The following is a 22,930-nucleotide window of genomic DNA, read 5'->3' on the forward strand; positions in this document are numbered from 1 at the left end:
TTTTCTTCCCTCCTATACCTAGTAAAGTGATTTGTTTTTATTTTACGCAGTATCATCGAATTCCAGTCGTGGGAAGGGGTAGCAAAAGGTATAGCCAGGTTAATATTAAAAATGTTAGTAAAAATAAAATGATGTCCCTGTATTTCACAATAAATGCAAAGCACGAAATTAATCTGAAAATAAGATCAAATTAATGTCTAAGAGCCATTATCAAACAAACACGATACAGTACGAAACCTCGATTATGACACGTCATAGCAAGCATTTCAATAGCTCTGTGCTAGAGGCAGACTACTATGTTTCCATTAAGGTCGCCTACGCGTTTGTAGAACGGGCTAGCTCAATTTTTGGTTTCCGAACGAAATAAATTCAAATTTGAAATTAAAAAGTTCATAAATAATTGATTAAATGGCCTTTGTGACAATAAATAAAATTGAAGTCTTACTCGTGTTAATTATGTAAGCATGTGCGGCTTACAGCTGTTTCGGTGCTACTTGACACCATCCTCAGAGCCTTCTGTGTCTCGGCACCATCCCAACTTCGCTGCCTGTTGTGTGGGTGCGTTCGTGTGATGAAGAGTTGTGTCGAATAGTGTGTGTGTTCTGAAGTTGATCTGTGTGTTTCATAATACCCTAGATCATATATGTAACAGATAACTCCTCGCTACGTTAAAATCGGCAGCATTTTGAAGAGAATAACCGCCAGGATCGCCACCCGTCCGCCGTAAACGAACACGAGATGGCAGTACAGTCGCTAATGCAATTCAAATGGGTATTGTGAAGTTACTCCTTATGTAACAACTAGATGGCAGCGTAGTAAACCTGACAAAAGTTGTTAACCTCAAAGCCTATAACCCCGACATATCTGTTACATATATGATCTAGGATAATACCAAAGCGTCGCTAGGTCGTTTCTCTTATCGTTTATCGTTGCTCCAACGTGCACGACTCTAACAAGTGGCCTAAATCAAGTATCGGTCTATGGATAAAAATACAAAATTACTTTTCATCATAATTTTTAGTAGGTTATTTTACGACGCTTTATCAACATCTTAGGTTATTTAGCGTCTGAATGAGATGAAGATGATAATGCCGGTGAAATGAGTTCGGAGTCCAGCACCGAAAGTTACCCAGCATTTGCTCAAATTGGGTTGAGGGAAAACCCCGAAAAAAACCTCAACCAGGTAACTTGCCCCGACCGGAATCGAACCCGGGCCACCTGGTTTCACGGCTAGACGCGGTAACCGTTACTCCACAGGTGTGGACTTCACCATAATGACGCATCTTTATTAAACACAATTGTGTAGCACATGTTCAACTTTCAGTCTTTCTTTTAGGCTAACTCGAGAAAGTAGGTGTTCACCAAACGTATAATTGCTATACCACGTGAACGATATTACAGCGCCGTATCGATACCACGTCTCTGCGGTAGACGTTGAAACTAGAAAGCTTATACTCCCTGTAACGACAAATCGATAGTTCCTGCTGTGACATCTATTAGTGGTGTAGGGAACTGCGAGAGATGGAATGAATAGCCCGGAGATGGCGGTATTAGCAATATTAGTCTGGGAGATTGATAAAACTGTGGTCTGGGAGGACGTGGAGATAGTGTCTATCGAGAATGTTATAGAAAAATTATACATATCTGGACTAACAATGTAGTAAACTCGTACAACATACATAATTGTAACTGAAAAAATTTTTAATATTTCTTAGCATACCATCCAAGAGACTAGTTAAGTGCTTTTGTGTGAAATGCAGCATTGTATGAGCAGAAACATGGACATTACGACGAAGTGAAGAGAAGCGACTAGAAGCATTTGAAATGTGGATAGAGCGTGTGAAATGGACAGACAGAATAAGAAACGAAGCTGTGTTGGAAAGAGTGGGTGAAGAAAGAATGATGCTGAAACTGATCAGAAGGAGGAAAAGGAATTGGCTGGGTCACTGGCTGAGAAGAAACTGCCTTCTGAAGGATGCACTGGAAGGAATGGTGAATGGGAGAAGAGTTCGGGGCAGAAGAAGATATCAGAATGATGATAGACGACATTAAGATATATGGATCATATGCGAGACTAAGAGGAGGGCAGAAAATAGAAAAGATTGAAGGAAGGTGATTTTCGCAAAAGATGCTCCTTTTTCTATTAAAAATGTCCTTTGCCATTGCTATTCTCCTTTTGACTTCCTGGCAGCAGCTCGTGTTAATGCTTATAGTACACCCCAAGTATTTGAAGCTGTCCACTTGTTCTACTGCCTCATTTAGAATTCGCAAGTTTACCTTCTTTATTTTTCTTCCTGTAACCATGGTCTTCGTCTTATTTGCATTTATCTTCATCCCATACTACTCACAGCTGTCATTTAGCTCCAGTAGCATATCCCTTAGTATCATCTCCTCTTCTGCTAACAACGCCATATCGTCAGCAAATCTTATGCACTTTTCATACTCTCTCTCACTATCATAATATTAATACTCGATCACATCGCGATAACACGCTAGAAATTCCACTTCACACATCATCTCTGTATTCCTCATCTTTCACTGTTGCTACCTCTCGTCACTGTAACTCTCTGCCGCCTGAAGTCAAGGGCTGCCGAACATTGAAATCTTTCAATCCAAGTTAGAAAATTATCTTATGACGAGTTGCCAAACTAACTTACTTTTATGACAAGTGTTGTATTGCATGTTTCCACGTATTCACTTTTTTATGTTCTAGTGATATTTAACTTATTTTATATTTTTGTTTTCATATTTTTCGATAATTGTATATCTATAATGTGATAAGTTGAGCTATATATAATCATAATTTTCCTTACTGTGTGTACTTAAAAATAATGTATTCAGTGTATGCTTTGTACTGCACTATTTTATTATTACTATTATTATTATTATTATTATTATTATTATTATTATTAATTGTCTTATTTTTTTATACTTTATACTTTGTATGTCTCATTTATTTTGACCTGCTGGTCACATTTTATTATGCTTTTTTCTTTCTTTCTGTATGTTATATATTATGTCTGATTTCTACTTACTTGTTGTTTACATTTTATTATCATCATCTTATTCAGTTATGTGTGTAAAATTGTAGTGTACTTTGTAAATTTGTAGTGTTTTTGTAACGCAGTTTCACTCCTGGTTGAGTGTTAGACAAGGCCGTATGGCCTTAACTCTGCCAGGTTAAATAAATCATTATTATTATTATTATTATTATTATTATTATTATTATTATTATTATTATTCCTCCTACTATTACTCCTATCATGTTCTGAAAACAGTTCTTCACTAAATCCTCCAAGTAGATGTTGAACAGGGTAGGTGATAAAAGACATCCTTGACGTACTCCTCTCCTAATTTCACTTCCTTCTGACATTTCTTCTCTTATCCTGACTTCGACTCTTTTCATATAAAGATTATTGAACAGCCTTTTCTCTTTCCAATCCACACCAATTTTCTTTAGGACCCCTATCAGTTTATTCCAATCCACTGCATCAAAATCCTTTTCTAGGTCCATAAATACTACATACACTTTGTTATTCTTCTCCAGATATCTTCCGTCGATTGTGAAGCCAAGATACAGATTCGAAAAATGGTTAATTATGACCGTATCGTTGGACAATGTATACATATCTTTTAGACCAACACATATTATGAATTTTTGTCCGAGAGTTCGATTCTTAAGTCAGTGAACAACACGTCACAATACAGCAGTCTAGTCAAAGTGCGGCATTATAGGAGTTTAAACTAATGTTTGTTTCGTAGAATGCACTTAAGTATTATTAATATCCACCCTATTTCTTTATGCCGCTGTTAATAAAATATTGATCAATGCTCCCTGTCTGTTACAGTTATTGTGACTGACCGGGATTTGACACGGGAGCCGCAACTCTGTGGTGCTGGTGGTATAATTGTATCAGTTGGGAGTCTCATACGCCGTGGGTAGTCGGAATTACATGTACAACCACCAACTCTATTCCTGCTTTGTTACGCTCCTGCTAGGGAAATAAATAAGGTAGTGAACCTCCCTTCAGGCTAGACACATTTTCCCTGGCTTATTAAACGGTTTGCTTACAAGTATTCGTTACCACAGAGCCAATAAGAATAGTCTTACGAGATTATCTATACTAATAATAAATCTGTAGCCGAAATTTTTCTGGTAATTTTCGATTTTCCAAAAATAATTCGTCCTAACATATATAATTAACCACCCTGAAACCGAAAATCGCTTTTTTTTTTTTTTTAATTTTTGTTTGTCTGTCTGTATGTTTGTTACCTTTTCACGCGATAATGGCTGAACGGATTTCGATGAAAATTGGAATATAAATTAAGTTCGCTGTAACTTAGATTTTAGGCTATATGGCATTCAAAATACGTTATTTAAAAGGGGGATTATAAGGGGGCCTGAATTTAATAAATCGAAATATCTCGCTTATTATTGATTTTTGTGAAAAATGTTACATAACAAACGTTTCTTTAAAAATAATTTCCTTCAAAAATTTTGATAGGACTGATATTTAATGAGATAAATGAGTTTTAAAATTAAAATAACTGCCATCTAAGGCCGTGTAATGAATTAAAAATCAAATGACTTCGTCTATAAGGGGCCTTGGACAGCAACAATCGAAAGCTATGAAAGATAGCCTACAGATAATGTTTCTGCGTTTCTATGAAGTAATATCGGAAGCTAAATTAACCGATTTGCATAATTAATTATTAATTCACCATTGGAAAGTGTAGTTTCTCTAGATGGATATAATGCTATAATGTTATCACAGTAACTCCTGAGTGAATCGAGGACAGGTAAGATTAAAATAGCTTCTTATGCACAGAAAACTTGATAGGCTATTCTGTATATTCGTTTCCTGTATTTCCTAAACTAATTTGTATGACCAAATGAGTGGTCTCTGGATCAAAATGATCGCATTTTAATTTTTTAATTAAATTTAAATTAAGTAACATAATAAACGATTTATTCTTCTATCAAACACGAATGTTCCCTGGATCAAATGTCCTATTTTAATTATATAATTACTTTATATGTATTTCTAACGGGTGCAGTGGAGCGCACGGGTACGGCTAGTTTTAAATAAAAACTGAGTGCTTTATATTAGCCAAGAGCCTACAAATAACCTATGTTTAATATTCACGGAAATAAAACAGGAAAAGAAACTCAAGTCAAATTACATAATATTACAGCAAAACAAGTGCTACAAGTTAGTGAAAACAGGATAGTGCCAATGAAATGTTTCATTGTTTCAGTGAGTGAATTGATAGCGAAATGAATTTAGCGCTAAAAAGTACTTGTGCAAGTACGAACATATATCATATTATTATTTATACTCGTGGGTGTCCACACCTGTGGAGTAACGGTCAGCGAGTCTGGCTGCGAAACCAGGTGGCCCGGGTTCGAATCCCGGTTGGGACAAGTTACCTGGTTGAGGTTTTTTCCGGGGTTTTCCCTCAACCCAATACGAGCAAATGCTGGGTAACTTTCGGTGCTGGACCCCGGACTCATTTCACCTGCATTATCACCTTCATTTCATTCAGAGGCTAAATAACCTAGATGTTGATACAGCGTCGTAAAATAACCCAATAAAAAATAAATACTCGTGGGTTTAAGTTCGAACTTAGGGTTAAAATATAAATTAGATTTACTTTAATTAATTATGTTATATGAAGTGATTGTGCTTCATTTAATTTAGAATGCTCCTTGTTACTACTTACTTACTGCCTTTTAAGGAACCCGGAGGTTCATTGCCGCCCTCACATAAGCCCGCCATTGGTCCCTATCCTGAGCAAGATCAATCCAGTCTCTATCATCATATCCCACCTCCCTCAAATCAATTTTAATATTATCTTCCCATCTACGTCTCGGCCTCCCCAAAAGTCTTTTTCCCTTCGGCCTCCCAACCAACACTCTATATGCATTTCTGGATTCGCCCATACGTGCTACATGCCCTGCCCATCTCAAAAGTCTGGATTTAATGTTCCTAATTATGGCAGGTGAAGTATACAATGCGTGCAGTTCTGTGTTGTGTAACTTCCTCCATTCTCCATGTAACTTCATCCCTCTTAGCCCCAAATATTTTCCGAAGCACCTTATTCTCAAACACTCTTAACCTATGTTCCTCTCTCAAAGTGAGAGTCCAAGTTTCACAACCATAAAGGACAGCCGGTAATATAACTGTTTTATAAATACTAACTTTCAGATTTGTTGACAGCAGACTGGATGATAAGAGACTCCTTGTTAATATTACTTTATATTGCTATTATTATTTTATATTAATATTATGAATTGTAACTTATTATTAATGTAATTATTGAGTGTAATTAGTTACCGCTGCCACCCATTTGAAGTGTGAATAAATACATACACAACATTTGGCAGCTAAAAGCAAAGACAGAAATCTAGAATACATGAAATTTCTTAGATCAATTTTAGGATTTACAAGATTAGACCACTCGAGGAATGAAAATATTAGAGCAAAATTAAAAGTTAAAAATATACTAAAAGTAAAGGTAGAATAGACAGAGAAAAAGAAACAACATGTTGAAAGAATTCCCGTTATCCAAAGGCAGCTCTATCGTACAGACCAATAGGATGAAGAGATCAGGGACGACCACAAACAAGATGGTTAGAACAAACGAAAACAGACAAAAGTGTCTAAATCAGAAAGTCAAAGGAATAATAATAATAATAATAATAATAATAATAATAATAATAATAATAATAATAATAATAATAACAACAATAATAATAATAATAAAATTAAACACATTATGTTAATATTTATATAATGAAAGACATTCAACCGTTTGCTACAGTTAAACGGTAAAGATAGTCGGACTTATTGTGAGTGAAATACGTTAATAAACACGACCTTTTCAAGAATGTAATTCCGTTTTAATCCATCTCTTATGGTTTAGGAGTTAGAACCAGTTTTCATAGGCGGGGAGAGAATAGTTTCATTGGGGGGGGGGGGGCAAAGCAAAACCATATAATCCCGATATAATAATGTTATGGGGGAGATTATTTACCTTCTCCCCCCGTTATAGCTTGACCGTGGTACAGTTTATCGGAATATGATCATTTAATAAAGGTATTTTGGAGGTATATTTTTTTACAGTGTTACATCCACAACCGCGATGTTTCGAACCAAGCTGTATAGGGCTTGAACTGTAGGTCTACTACAAATTATAACAGGGCATAACTTAAAACAATCTCTGTATTTTTTGTCATATAGAAATACATGCATACATCAATAACACTGCGTAACAGGGCTATCAGAAACTTATCTGAAGCTTACCTTCCTGAAGATATATGAAATTAAATTCTAATTATTTTACTTAATCTCTCGTCTTTAAATTTACACATTATATCGGGATCACTTTTCTTTTTTCTGCATTGTTATGCAGTATGTTATTCATATTTCTCCAAGCGGCGACCTGACTGCAGACTTCGAACACATCAGTAGGCTGTTACAAAAGAAACATTACAGTACTTCCATTCCTCAATTGGGTTTAGAAATTCTTATACATTCAGAAATTTAAAATAAATATTATAGTCCAGACACACGATCTGAAAACATTAATTCGTCAATTTAAGCACAGAAACTTCATCATAAAAAAAAACAAGAAAAATCTTTTGAATTCAATGTTTTTTAACATTATTAGAAAAAAAGAGTTCAGACAAGTTTGGGGGGCAATGCCCCCCATGCTCCCCCATAACTCCGCCTATGCCAGTTTAGTTTGGCTTACGCAACTGCTGTGCTGAGAGCATGGCGTAATAACCTTAACTATAGCACTTTATTCCCCGAGCAGACTGATCCGCCATGTTGAATCCCAAGCGAGTGACGTAACGTGACGTTTGTGTGGCTAAAATTAATAATAAAATAATGTGCAAACATCAACGTTTCAATAAAAGATTAATTTCATTGCCAATTGAAGTTGTTTTTATACAAAACCTGACATTTAACTTTCATTCATTCAGTGTTCTGCCCAAGGCCAGGTCTTTCACTGCAAACCCAGCTTTCTCCAATCTTTCCTATTTTCTGCCTTCCTCTTTGTCTCATCATATGAACCATATATCTTACTGTCATTTATTGTCTGATATCTTCTTCTGCCACGAACTCTTCTCCCTTTCACCATTCCTTCCAGTGCATCCTTCAGTAGGCAGTTTCTTCTTAGCCAGTGACCCAACCAATTCCTTGTCCTATTCCTGATCAGTTTCAGCATCATTCTTTCTTCTCCCACTCTTTCCAACACAGCTTCATTTCTTATTCTGTCTGTCCACTTCACAAGTTCCATTCTTCTCCATATCCACATTTCAAATGCTTCTAGTCGCTTCTCTTCACTTCGTCGTAATGTCCATGTTTCTGCCCCATACAATGCCACACTCCATACAAAGCACTTCCTTAGTTCTTTTTCCAGAGGTCAACAGAACATGCCTCTTTTCCTATTAAAAGCTTCCTTGGCCATTGCTACCCTCCTTTTGACTTCCTGGCAGCAGCTCATGTTACTGCTTATAGTTTTTTATTGGGTTATTTTACGAGGCTGTATCAACATCTAGGTTATTTAGCGTCTGAATGAAATGAAGGTGATAATGCCGGTGAAATGAGTCCGGGGTCTAGCACCGAAAGTTACCCAGAATTTGCTCGTATTGGGTTGAGGGAAACCCCCGGAAAAAACCTCAACCAGGCAACTTGCCCCGATCGCGATTCGAACCCGGGCCACCTGGTTTCGCGGCCAGACGCGCTGACCGTTACTCCACAGGTGTGGACTACTGCTTATAGTACACTCCAAGTATTATTCAATGCTAATCCTGAAACCAAGTTTCCCTTATCGTTTTCTCTCTTCATTTCAATTTGTTGCAAAATACAAGTTTTATTTGCTCGTTAGGTATTTCCGTAAGTTCGATAAGATCGCTAACATACAATTTATGTGAGGAGCAAAATTTTATCAAACAAATGAACATCACGGCTAAACGTCATAATCTATCACCGTATCCAAAGTGTTTTAAATCATGCATGTCTGTTTATTTTACAAACAGCATGTTACTTATAGTTTGTAAGCCGCCTCTTGCAACAATTTACCATTATTTATGTAACAGAAAGACGCAATATCATATTTTACCAGAACTTATGGCTTGTAAGATGTAAAATATTAGTCCAAGGTTTTGTTAAATAGACCATGATAACGTCCATAGTTTATTTGAGTAACAGAGATAACGGAAATAGGAAGAATATACCTCTGTAGTAGCTGCATAGGTAAATTATCAGCCTATCACAACGGAGGTCAGGATTTCGAGTACCGACCAAGTTTGAGATCAATCATTTTAAAAATCTATGAAGTTACACTTATGGAAGTTGGAGTTTTTCACGAGGTTCTCTTGTTTTCCCGCTTTCAGGTTTTAACATAATTCCGTCCGATCCCTATTCTATTATTATACAGAGTGGAAGTGAAATAATTCTGCAGATCGAAAGGGACGGTAGGGTAAACTTAAATGAATATAAAACCTATAGGCCTATTACGTTTTGTGATTAAATGCACGGTTAATTAGAAAATTAAGTTGGAAGTTTCATCAGTCTGGTAACATCTCCGCTAACACACTGCTCTTTCTTCTCACAATACAGATGTAAGAGATCAACGAACTCAGGTCTATCTCCCTAGACCAGCGGTGACCAAACTGGGTATCGTGATTACATCGTGTAATCAAAGACATTCATACTGGTAAGGGGAGTTTCCTGTACATTGCTCTGTCTCTCGCTCACGTACTGAAGGTAAGCAGTGTCGGTACCGTGTCGCTCTACAAACCCTCTGTCTATACGAGCAGGAACAGAAGGTTTCGTACAGAATGGGAAGAGGAATTTATTCGCTGTTCTGTCGGAGAAAATGTAATATGTTGCTTTGCTCAACGGTTCAACTAGTAGTAGTATATAGAAGCGACATTACAGGGCATTACGCTGAATACACAGGCATAACTTACTTACTTACAAATGGCTTTTAAGGAACCCGAAGGTTCATTGCCGCCCTCACATAAGCCCGCCATCGGTCCCTATCCTGTGCAAGATTAATCCAGTCATCATACCGCACCTCCCTCGAATCCATTTTAATATTATCCTCCCATCTACGTCTCGGTCTCCCTAAAGGTCTTTTTCCCTCCGGTCTCCCAATTAACACTCTATATGCATTTCTGGATTCGCCCATACGTGCTACATGCCCTGCCCATCTCAAACGTCTGGATTTAATGTTCCTAATTATGTCAGGTGAAGAATACAATGCGTGCAGTTCTGCGTTGTGTAACTTTCTCCATTCTCCTGTAACTTCATCCCGCTTAGCCCCAAATATTTTCCTAAGCACCTTATTCTCAAACAACCTTAACCTATGTTCCTCTCTCAGAGTGAGAGTCCAAGTTTCACAACCATACAGAAGAACCGGTAATATAACTGTTTTATAAATTCTAACTTTCAGATTTTTGGACAGCAGAACAGGAATTATTATTATTATTATTATTATTATTATTATTATTATTTATCAGCAAGTTACATAGGCCTACATCTTCCCTTGAAGGATAAAATAATTACTAGACTACGCTATATCTCCATTTTAATTTTTAAAAATCTTCTGATGACTATTATCAGTTATTTACTAGTTATTGCTTTAATAATAATAGTAACAATAATAATAATAGTAACAATAATAATAATAGTAACAATAATCATAATATTATTATTTTAACAATAATAATATTATTATTAACAATAATAATATTATTATTATTATTAACAATAATAATAATATTATTATTATTATTAACAATAATAATAATATTATTATTTTAATAATAATAATATTATTATTATTAACAATAATAATAATATTATTATTAACAATAATATTATTATTATTAACAATAATATTATTATTATTAACAATAATATTATTATTATTAACAATAATATTATTATTATTAACAATAATATTATTATTATTATTATTATTATTATTATTATTATTATTATTATTATTATTATAGAGAAACTGATTGAATATTACGTGCTAGTGTAGTAATGAAACGAGCTATTAAATTCCAAGAACTGAAATCAACCATAAATCATCGTCATGAAGAGAAAGATGACATAAATAAATGTAAGCAAGCCAGCTATCTAGTGGAGAATTAAATAGCTCGTTTTCTTAAGGCTTCCAACGAAGGAGAGTTTTATAAAAGCGTAATGATCAAGGTGGCTGAAATAATTTGTCCAATGAAAGTTGTTAATTAATTTTGAAAAACTGCGCATTTCTAGACTAAATATCCAGAAGAGAATTCAGGAAATTTCTCATTGTGTTCACGAAGAATATTTTTAGAAAGCAAGAAAATGACAGTAGTGACATTACTGATGCAGCAAAGTTTGCGATTTTTATTAGCGGATTGATAAAGAACTCAATGCTAGTGCACGAACCACCACTGGTTGTAGTTTTCATGCCAAGTACCTCTCCCCAATCTCTTTACTTCATAGACTGTCTCGCGTGTAATCACTGCCGTTCAAGTTTTGGTCACCTTTGCCCTAGGTTAACCCCTTCCACTCTGTCAACGACGTTGCAATCTGTTCACATTTACATAAATATTCAAGTGCATTTTTCCGTAAGTTTATTTTTCTTGATTCAACACCAACTTCTTTATGCCAAATATTAATCAATGTGGATGAAATTTTCACTGCAAGTATTTATGATATAGCTACATGTTTCCATGTATTTATTTTGTGAGAAATGCTGCTAGTTTATTTTATTTATTTTTTCATGAATTACAGGAAAAAATAAATTTTTCAAATTTCAAAAAAAATTTTGAAGGTGAATGAACGAGATATTTCATAAGATGATTGCATAGAAATGCTTCTCTATGTCTTGTGAATGTAATAAAAAAAAGAAGCTTAAAAATTGAGATCTTCTACTAAAGGGTTTGAAAATACTATTTCTAAGAAAAAAAATACAAATTCTATCAATAAAGCTTACTTTCCATAATGTTTTAACTGCCAAAGTCTCCTCTTAGTACCTTCAAGATATTTCAATTTATATTAAAAAATTATGTTTCCTGAAAAAGTAGCTTTTTTGACTTAGTACCATTTGCAAAGTCACTCTTCAATTGTAATTCGACTATAAAAAAGACGATATCCTCGTTCAATGATAGTATCAATGTTATAACACTGGAAAATTCTGTATAATAATACGTATTGATAATATTTCATTGAAATTGTCAGGTTGGCAACATTTATAACCAGAGACCGGAAGTTTAGGCGTTATGAATCATTAAAATAAGCAGGCAAAAAGGTATCATAAATAGCTAAAATATGCAGGCAAAAAGGCATTATATATAGCTCAAATACGCAATAAAAGGCAATTACAAAAACCTTGCACTTTCCACAAAGGGATTTCGGCAGCAAGAAAAGCTTTACATAATCGAATGCAAATTGAGATTTTCGACTCGATGTTGCAATTACTGTTGGAAGCAAAGAAATCTTCTTCCCAGTAGCCTTGGAAAGTGTATTTTTGTGTTTGGTTGTACTGATATGTTGAGATATGAAATATTTAGCTAGCTACAACAACGTCGCAATGAAAACTGAAAGAAAAATAACCGTTAAAAATAACGTTAGACCCGCACTCATTGTTGCCTTGTCAAATAAACACAAGCGATAATTAAAACGCTTACTGTTATACATTTTTGCACGGCAGCACTCATTGTTGCAAAGAGAATATGAACTGACTGAAAGACAATAATATGTATTCGGTGAAGTCACTTTCATTGTAGCGGTTATAGAAATAAATTAAAATATACCTGTAGGCAATTTTTAATAATTAAATAATAAATAAATAATCAAATAAAGGCAAAAAACATTTATTTTGTAAATTAGGCATTTATATTAAAAAAGGCAGAAAAGGGCAACATAAAACTGTGACGTTTCAATCACAAAGGTTAATTCATAAAGATTTACTTTCAAATTGAAGATAGATTTAAGGGTATATGTACGTGAACGACCACAAATATCAGAAAATACAGGCTCTTAATTTCTAAAATTTTATAAGAAAATGAACTCTCAAATGGATAAAAATTATAAGACTTATCAGAACTTAAATATCTGATAAAAGTATAAAAAAGTTACTAATAATATTTTTCAAACCAATTTTATCAGAGTATGAAAAAAAAAATCTGCAGTTACGTCATTTGGTAACCATAACAATTCTCTCTGGCGTTTTTTATATTTTTCCTGGATGTAATAAATACTTATTTCTGAAAAGTAGACTACTCCCAGACATGTCGAGTCGTTTGTTTTAATACAATTAATTTTTTATTTCTCCTACAGAACCCATTACGCTGTTCATCAGCAAATATCAACTTCAGTGGAAGGGTCATCTCGAACGAATGAATCGATACAGAATTCCAAAAGCACTGTTTCATTACCATCCATATGGCAAAAGATCTCTAGGCCGTCCAAAGAAGAGATGGACTGAAAATTCTAGTTTGAGACCATAACAGGCCACTTGGCCTAATACTTGTTAGGAAGATGATGATGATGATGATGATGATTGCTCCTATATAAAATATATTAAAATTTACGTACTGTTTTGTGACGTAATTTTTCTATTTTCAAAGAAATGGGCATTACTGTAGTCTACCTTTTGGATCAATTCATGTTAAATCAGTGTACAAAATTTCAGAACTCTGTCTCTAATGGCTGTGGAGTTATGAAATAATATGTGTGAAAATTTTCAAACTACGGAAAATTTAATTTAAAGTAAAAAGTGAATTCTTAAAAATATTATTACTAATCTTTTTTATATTTTATCAGATATTTAATTTCTAATGTGTCTTGTTGTGGTACCTTGTAATTTTTGTCCAATTATAAGTTCATTTCCTTATAAAATTTTAGAAATTTAGAGCCTGCATTTTTTTTATAATATTTGTAGTCGTTCACGTGCATATACCCTTAACACATTTAAAAAGGCATTCTGTCAAAGTTCCGGTCTCTGATTATAACCATCGCCATCAGAATACAGCTAGCAAACTCCGACCACAAAGCACAAACTAAGGAATCAGATGCCAGAAGAAGAACCTACGACCTATCACCGCAAGTACTCCCCCCATCGAGACTACTACTGGGTGTTCATTTCAAAGTGTGTCATGACGTCACTGTTGTTGGGTCATCGATTTGAAGCGAGTTTCAGCTTATATGTTAGAGAAGTTGCCTATTATTTAAGGCGTTCTTCAATCTGAACTTGAGAACGTGTACGGTATAACTTGAACGTCGTAGCAACAGACGGCGGTCTGTACGGTCTGTGTGCTACCATAACCTCTTTCGAACTGTGTTTTGCGCCGGCAAGTCGTACGCAAGATATTTGTTATCATCGGTTGCGTACGGTAACATTCCACAACACAAATCAAATGCTCCGTGTCCATGTTGACCGTCGAAGTTAATGTCAACAAATACGTAAGTAATCGTCTTAACCCTCTCCCCATATCCCGACAGTACGTATTTCCAAACAGTTCACATTCCTGCCACTACCGGCGTTACCGTACGTATCGGTACGTACTCTTCAGAATGAACGCCGTACTTGCTAGGCAACTTTTCTGCCTCATAGGTTATACACCTCTACGGAAGTGTAGGAAGATTGAATTCTCTAGGCTCATCGGCTAGCCACATGACGGCATACAGCGAGCCATGACACACTTTGAACTGAACATCCAGTATATATATACCAGCTCGCAGACTATTTCCTTATCCAACAACTGCTCTGAAGATGACCGACCACAACACAGCGGTCGAAACGTCAGCCACCAACACCAAAGACAACGCGGTAGAAGCCCTGAAGCTTATCCACACACCACAAACTAAGGAACTTTTATGAGGATACAACTTGACAAGGTGACCTCGCATCTTAAAGAGTTGAACCCACATGGTAAATAGCACCTGCAAAATGGCAACAATACATTTAGTTTTAGCCGAACTTAGGTGATCGACGCTACCCCCTGCCCGTCATTTAACATCGTCCTCTAAATTAAGGGACCAGCTCCAACACGGTATTTACTAGTTTGAAAGTATTGGTGGGCTACGGGAGAGAAAGAGAGAGAAGTATTGCGTGCAGCCAATTCATGGATGCATCTTTGTGATGCCGACCACCTGTAGCAGTTTTAAACCCGCTATAAAACTCCCATCTCTTGCAATATAGTTTCAGAAATTATTATTGGCTATACGCAGCAATACAACACTTGCTTGATGCTACTTTATGTATGATCGTAAAAATAACAAATCACTTTTATAACCCATGGGCCTCCATTTACAGGGAATATCGCAACTTTGTGACTTTTCATCAAATGTATAACTGAATACACTAATTATATCCCCACATAAATTGGAAACATTCACAGTTATACAGGGTGAATCATAAGTACGGGGCGGATGTTGATGAAAAGTCATCTTCTTATTTTTCACATTAGGACGATGCCTATTAATATATAAATCATTTCTGTGTTAATATCAAGGTAAAAAAAGTAATTTCTTATATTGCATTTTTTGCATTTTTTTGACGTTTTTGAACTAATAGGTAATTTTTATTTTTTTTTCGGCATTTTTTGTTCATTTTTAATACTTTGAAGAACTTTTAGATCATTTGAAATGCATTTTACTTTCTTCTTTACCGGTAGTCTGTTAAATCATTTCCTAACTAAATAGGTCAGTAGTAATTACCTAATGAATAAGTGAATAACAGTGAAGTTTGAGTTTTATAGTTTGGAACAGACTCTAAAGTCCATCCCTCATTCCACTGAAGGCTTCACTTCACACAACGGAAGTAATATAAAATGCTTGACAGCAGCTTAGTTTAAGTGAGGGCTTTGACCTATACTGTTCTTTTGTTGTACGAGGGTGTCTTTAGAATATTTATATTTGGAAGGGGGGAAACTTTCACCGTGTCCTGGACAGGACGTTGTGTCCTCAACATGGTTCAGAAGAGATGTCTATTCCAGACAGTATTTTTAACACAAAGATTGCAAGAATGCACGCTGCGCCCACAATTTGTTTTGTCATTCACACTCCTCATCTGGAAGATACGATAACAAAAGTGAAGCGCGGAAGGAGGAGGAGACGGAGAATGAAAGGACTGACATGGACCACCCCTGATTGAAACACATTGTAAGCCTTCATTAAAATCTATAGTTTTCCCTTAAAACCTTCGTTTTGTTGCATGTTCTTTTCCTTCATCTTAGCCAAATTCCAGGAAGTTGCCTCCTCTCTCCGAGATTTGCAGGGCAGTCATTGAAACAAGGTGACAAATTTTTAAGAAGTTGTGGTGCGAGTACGGTGAATAATATTTAAATGTCATTTTCTTTTCATGTTATGTCATTTTTCCGTTAGTTTAAGGGCATTTTAATTATCATTTTAAGTAGATTTTTACGTCATCAACATGCACCCCTAATCATAAGTAATGTAATTTATTCTGGTGTATGATTTCTTAAGAGCAACAAAAACATCAAATAACATTTTGCTGTATTTTGAATAGTTTTTGCAGAAAAACTTGCATTTTAAAAGTTGTGGATTGTGCGATCGTGCAACGCTGTGTAATCAGTAGGTGCGTTGTTGTGTTGCTCTGAACAACCTCTTGGCTTGTTTTGAATAGGGGAGTGGGAGGTCACTGCCATGTACATTGTTTTTAAAATCGTAAGAAAAAATATACATGACATACTGTTTTTAATTTAAACTGTGTTAGAGAATGGAGAGTGAAGAATGTTCACTTCACGTTAAAGAAAACAACTTATAAAATATAAAATAAACTCCACAACTTGATTTTAATGAAATGTTCATAAAGAACACACCAACGGAAAACTTCGTTCACGTTCACGGTATCTGTCTAGAGATAGCGGGTCCGCTATTGAAATAACGTGAGGTGAATGGCTCTGATTGGCTCTTTCATCAATGACGTCAACATAGCGTTAACCGTTTAGCATACCTGACGAGTACGAAAGCTATCTATTGCTTCGACGTACGCTGTAGCCGCTCTCAAATTACAAATGGATCGTCTATATCTATCCATCCATCCATCCATCCATCCATGTTAAATTAAATTTAAAATTACAGCCATTAAAACTATATGCGAAGTAATTACATTCATGTAATCTATCCGTTATTTATAAAAGCAAAACAAGAGAAAATGTTGTGTGTACTCACTTGTACCAGCTGATGCCGATAACTATGACTCCAACTACCGCTGCTGCACTACAGCCTGCAACAATAGCTGCAACACAAAATCACAAGATTAGGTCTGATTAGTGAAACAAAACTTGGAGCACACGGTAGTATAGTGTTGAAGTGCTTACGTTACAAAGCAAAAAGTCGCGTGTTCGATTCCCAATGGGGGGTCATGGATTTTTTTTCAAATTATTCTAATCCTATCGACTGAATCAGATTATTATTGTGATGTACCGAAATACATATGATATTTCCGTGCAGGAATTCTCCATTACCATATGATGAAGGATGGGTGGAGCGCAGAAAAATTCTCTCCGGCACCGGGACTCGAACCCGGGTTTTCAGCTCTATGTGCTGACGCTTTATCCACTAAGCCACACCGGATTCCAGTTCCGATGCCGGGTTGAATCCTCTCAATTTAAGCTCCACCTCTTAGTTTCTCTTTAGTGCCCAACCCTCATGCACTATGTCACAGACGTGTGACAGTGGCGCAATGTCCAACACACTATGTGCAGAGGTGCACTCATTAATATGATATGGGTAAATAAACACTAAGGGTGCTATTCATAGAAATTTCTCTAGCCCGCGCTACGAGCGTGCTAAACTAGCCCCGGCTATCAACTGGTTACTTGTACAGGATTCATATCATTATCATATCGCTAACACTGGTTTATGAATACGAAAGACGTTAGTTCGCTGATCATCCACCGGAAGCCCGCGCTAAGAATGTCTATGAATACGGCCATTACTGATTTAAGACGGCGCTCATTCCGTCGGATCCCGGCCACTTAGTCACTCGTAATGAGTGCACCTCTGCACATAGTGTCTTAGACATTGTGCCACTGTCACACATCTATGACTCAGTGCATGAAAGTTGGCCACTAAAGAGAAAACTGAGAGGTGGAACTTAAACTGAGAGGATTCAATCCGGCATCGGAATTGGAATCCGGTGTGACTTAGTGGATAAAGCGATTCAATCGAGTTTCTTGTTTGTGTTGGAAATAGAATTTGTCGATTAGTTCTTATACTTTCTCATATAATGAAAATAAATATTAGAACTCCTACAAATGAAATTATAGATCCAATTAGATGATACTACATTTCATGCTGTATAAGCATCGGGATAATCGGAGTATCGTCTCAGCACGTACAGCTGAAAACCCGGGTTCGAGCCCCGGTGCCGGAGAGAATTTTTCTCCGCTCCACCCATCCTTCATCCATCCCGGGGCTCCTGGGATCTATTCAGTCGTTAACATGATACGGTTCTAGATTCTTCCTTGTGCTTTACTTAGGGAGAGCTTATGATAGAATATCTACGACAATGTTGTGGAAAGCAATGGAAAGACTGAAAACACCATCAAAATCGATAATATGGTGCAACTAATATACAGAAATGCAACAGCATAAATATGAATAGGCGGGAAAGTTTCCCAAGAAATTGCATTAGAGAAAGTTTGAAAGCAAAACAGGCTCTACCCAAGTGGTTCCAAAAATGTTCTTACAAACTGATCATATGGCGTTGTTAACAGAATAGGAGACGTTACTAAGGAATATGCTACTGGAGATACATGACAGCTGTGAGCAGTATGGGATGAAGATAAATGCAAACAAGAGGAAGACCATGGTTATTAAAGAAGATAAAAGTGAGAACTCGAAATGAGGCAGCGGGGCAATTTAACAACTTCAAATACTTGGGGTGAACTATAAGCAGTAACATGAGCTGCTGACAATAAGCCAAGGATAGCAATGGCTTTTAATACTTTTTAACGAGCTCCTAAATTTATATTAAGTGTAAACTTGCCCTATTCTAAGTATAGAACTGTTTACAGTAGATTAAAAGTGGACAAATGACCCTCTGGGGGATTATTTTTCGCCTTAAATGCAGATTTCTCTTAAAACGGGTTTTCACTTCATAACATCAAGGGACAACAGAGAGTGGAAACAAAAAAACCTCCTTTTGTAATTTAACTACATTATAGACTACACGTAGTTACAGATTTGTTTAATACTCACTGAATTTACTATCAGCAAACACACAAAAAAACCTTTCGCACAATGGGCCGTTTTCACAATATTACAATAACATATTGTGAAGTACTGTAAATTCACAGCTTGCTTACTATCGATCGAGATATCGATTGTAACATACTGCCGCTAGAATAATACTGGCGTCTCCATAACTTGTACAGAAATGTTTAGAACAGGTTCGTAATTCCACTTTACGAGTTATGTATTAGCAAACCCATTGAAATGTATTCCTTAGAAGCGGAATTTTCCTTAAATAGAGTACCTTAAGGACGGGGATAGAATATAGTTCTGCAAGGACTTTCCAAACCATTCCTTCAAAACTGAAATTTCTAAAAACGTAAACGTTAGGAAGGGGTTTTACTACGCATGCCGTAGTCTTCTGGACTCAATAAGGTGTTACTTCATTAACATAATGTCAAAAGAACGCAAACTTGTTAATCATCCTCTTACTGTTTGCTGTACGCTATCAAAGTGCCCGTTCTAATGCTAGGCAGTACTTGTTGCAGAAACAGATAGCCTACTTTTTCCGTTTCACTTTCTTTTATATATTTTTAACATCGTGAAAGGAAACTAAAAATACTTATAAAGAGAGATCCTATGTTACGGTGAATAAAAGCTTAAATTTCGGTGTTATTTTACACAAAACACATAAACCCGGTGTTATTTCACATTTAAATACATAGCTATATTTTTTGTGTCATCATGCGTACATTACTGTATATTCCTTCAGAGACTGGAAGTCTGTATCATCAAGGGAATCTTATGGATCTTTGCACATTTTAACAACAATTATTGCAGTTTTTTATCGGCAGTTACATGGTGCGCAGAGAAATTAGTGTAAAAGTCTCACATCCTGTATGTGAATAAAATATAAACTAATGGGCACCATGTAGCATTCAGACTTTATATTTAAAAATGAAGTCATTCGAAATACGGTTTGGATATTAGATTCAAAAGTCTGGGTTTGGATATTAGATTGAAAATTCTGTATCGAAATAGGGTTTGGATATTAGATTCAAAATTCTGTATCGAAATAGGGTTTGAATATTAGATTGAAAATTCTGTATCGAAATAGGGTTTGAATATTAGATTGAAAATTCTGTATCGAAATAGGGTTTGGATATTAGATTGAAAATTCTGTATCGAAATAGGGTTTGGATATTAGATTCAAAATTCTGTATCGAAATAGGGTTTGAATATTAGATTGAAAATTCTGTATCGAAATAGGGTTTGGATATTAGATTGAAAATTCTATATCGAAATAGGGTTTGGATATTAAATTGAAAATTGAAAATTCTGTATCGAAATAGGGTTTGGATATTAGATTCAAAATTCTGTATCGAAATAGGGTTTGAATATTAGATTGAAAATTCTGTATCGAAATGGGGTTTGGATATTAGATTGAAAATTCTGTATCGAAAAAGGGGGTTTGAATATTAGATTGAAAATTCTGTATCGAAATAGGGTTTGGATATTAGATTCAAAATTCTGTATCGAAATAGGGTTTGAATATTAGATTACAAATTCTGTATCGAAGTATGGTTTGAATATCAGATTCAAAATTCTGTATCGAAATAGGGTTTGAATATTATATTCAAAATTCTGTATCGAAATAGGGTTTGAATATCAGATTCAAAATTCTGTATCGAAATAGGGCTTGAATATTAGATTAGGTTCGTCAACATTCCATAGCATTCCCAGATCGCCGGCCGGCGACGCACGGAGGGGGCTGGTCTAGGGACGAGTGCGGTTGTCTGCCTGACACCTGGGTACGCAGCGAAACTCAGTGTAGTCAGCCGGTGTGGATATGGGAATGGGCCTAGCTTGAGGGTAAGCGCAATATACCATAACAAGTCGCAGTGCTGCCCAAAGCGTCCCTCTCCAGTAAATTCAATTCAATTCAATGGATTACACAAAAGAGTAAAGGAGTACAGAAATACGTAGAAAAAAGAGTAAAAGAATACAAAAAGGAATGGAGAAATACATAAAGAAGTAATGGAGTACATAAGAAGTAAAGAAGTATAAAAAGATGTACAAAAAAGGGTAAAGGAGTACAAAAAAGGGTAAAGAAATACACAGAGAAGTAATGGTGAACACAAAGGATTAAAGGCGTACACAAAGAACTTGGGAAAAGAGAAAAGGAGTACAAAAAAGGGTAAACAAATACATAACAAAGTAATTAAGTACACAAAGGATTAAAGGCGTACAAAAATAAATAGAAAAAAGAGTAAAGGAGTACATAAAGATGTACTGGAATACACAAAGGAGTAAAGGACTACACAAAGAAGTAGGAAAAAGAGTAAAAGAGTACAAAAAAGAGTGAAGGAATACATAAAGAAGTAATGGAGTACACTAAGGAGTAAAAGAGTACACAAAGGAGTAGGAAAAAGAGTAAAGGAGTACACAAAGAAGTAAAGGAGTACACAAAGAAGTAGGGAAAAGAGTAAAGGAGTACAAAAAATAATGAAGGAATATATAAAGAAGTAATTGAGTACACAAAGGAGTAAAGGAGTACACAAAGAATTAGGAAAAAGAGTAAAGGAGTACAAAATAGTGAAGGAATATATAAAGAAGTAATGGAGTACATAAAGAATTAGGAAAAAGAGTAAAGGAGTAGAAAAAAGAATGAAGGAATACATAAAGAAGTAATGGAGTACACAAAGGAGTAAAGGAGTACACAAAGAAGTTGGAAAAAGAGTAAAGGAGTACACAAAGAAGTAGGAAAAAGAGTGAAGGAGTAGAAAAAAGAATGAAGGAATACATAAAGAAGTAATGGAGTACACAAAGGAGTAAAGGAGTACACAAAAAGGAGTACACAAAGAAGTAGGAAAAAGAGAGGAGTAGAAAAAAGAATGAAGGAATACATAAAGAAGTAATGGAGTACACAAAGGAGTAAAGGAGTACACAAAGAAGTTGGAAAAAGAGTAAAGGAGTATACAAAGAAGTAGGAAAAAGAGTGAAGGCGTAGAAAAAAGAATGAAGGAATACATAAAGAAGTAATGAAGTACACAAAGGAGTAAAGGAGTACACAAAGAAGTTGGAAAAAGAGTAAAGTAGTACACAAAGAAGTAGGAAAAAGAGAGGAGGAGTAGAAAAAAGAATGAAGGAATACATAAAGAAGTAATGGAGTACACAAAGGAGTAAAGGAGTACACAAAGAAGTTGGAAAAAAAGTAAAGGAGTACACAAAGAAGTAGGAAAAAGTGAAGGAGTAGAAAAAAGAATGAAGGAATACATAAAGAAGTAATGGAGTACACAAAGGAGTAAAGGAGTACACAAAGAAGTTGGAAAAAGAGTAAAGGAGTACACAAAGGAGTAAAGGAGTACACAAAGAAGTTGGAAAAAGAGTAAAGGAGTACACAAAGGAGTAAAGGAGTACACAAAGAAATTGGAAAAAGAGTGAAGGAGTAGAAAAAAGAATGAAGGAATACATAAAGAAGTAATGGAGTACACAAAGGAGTAAAGGCGTACACAAAGAAGTTGGAAAAAGAGTAAAGGAGTACACAAAGGAGTAAAGGAGTACACAAAGAAGTTGGAAAAAAAGTAAAGGAGTACACAAAGAAGTAGGAAAAAGTGAAGGAGTAGAAAAAAGAATGAAGGAATACATAAAGAAGTAATGGAGTACACAAAGGAGTAAAGGAGTACACAAAGAAGTTGGAAAAAGAGTAA

At 35.5% G+C, this 22,930-nt stretch overlaps 1 protein-coding gene and 1 non-coding gene across 3 annotated transcripts in view; both read right to left on the bottom strand.

The window, feature by feature from the left end:
* The window catches only part of LOC138709443 (neural proliferation differentiation and control protein 1), a 299,520-nt gene that overhangs the window by 159,885 nt on the left and 116,705 nt on the right, over positions 1 to 22,930 (bottom strand). For both annotated transcript variants that reach the window (XM_069840334.1, XM_069840251.1), the window contains exon 4: positions 17,214 to 17,280. In XM_069840334.1, the coding sequence (XP_069696435.1) occupies positions 17,214 to 17,280 (67 nt within the window). The remainder of the gene's footprint in view (positions 1 to 17,213; positions 17,281 to 22,930) is intronic.
* Positions 17,547 to 17,618, bottom strand: TRNAY-AUA (transfer RNA tyrosine (anticodon AUA)). Its single transcript has one exon. It is a non-coding gene; the product is annotated as a tRNA-Tyr (tRNA).

Source organism: Periplaneta americana, chromosome 1 (genome assembly GCF_040183065.1).
Source record: "Periplaneta americana isolate PAMFEO1 chromosome 1, P.americana_PAMFEO1_priV1, whole genome shotgun sequence".
Taxonomy (NCBI): Eukaryota; Metazoa; Arthropoda; class Insecta; order Blattodea; family Blattidae; genus Periplaneta; species Periplaneta americana.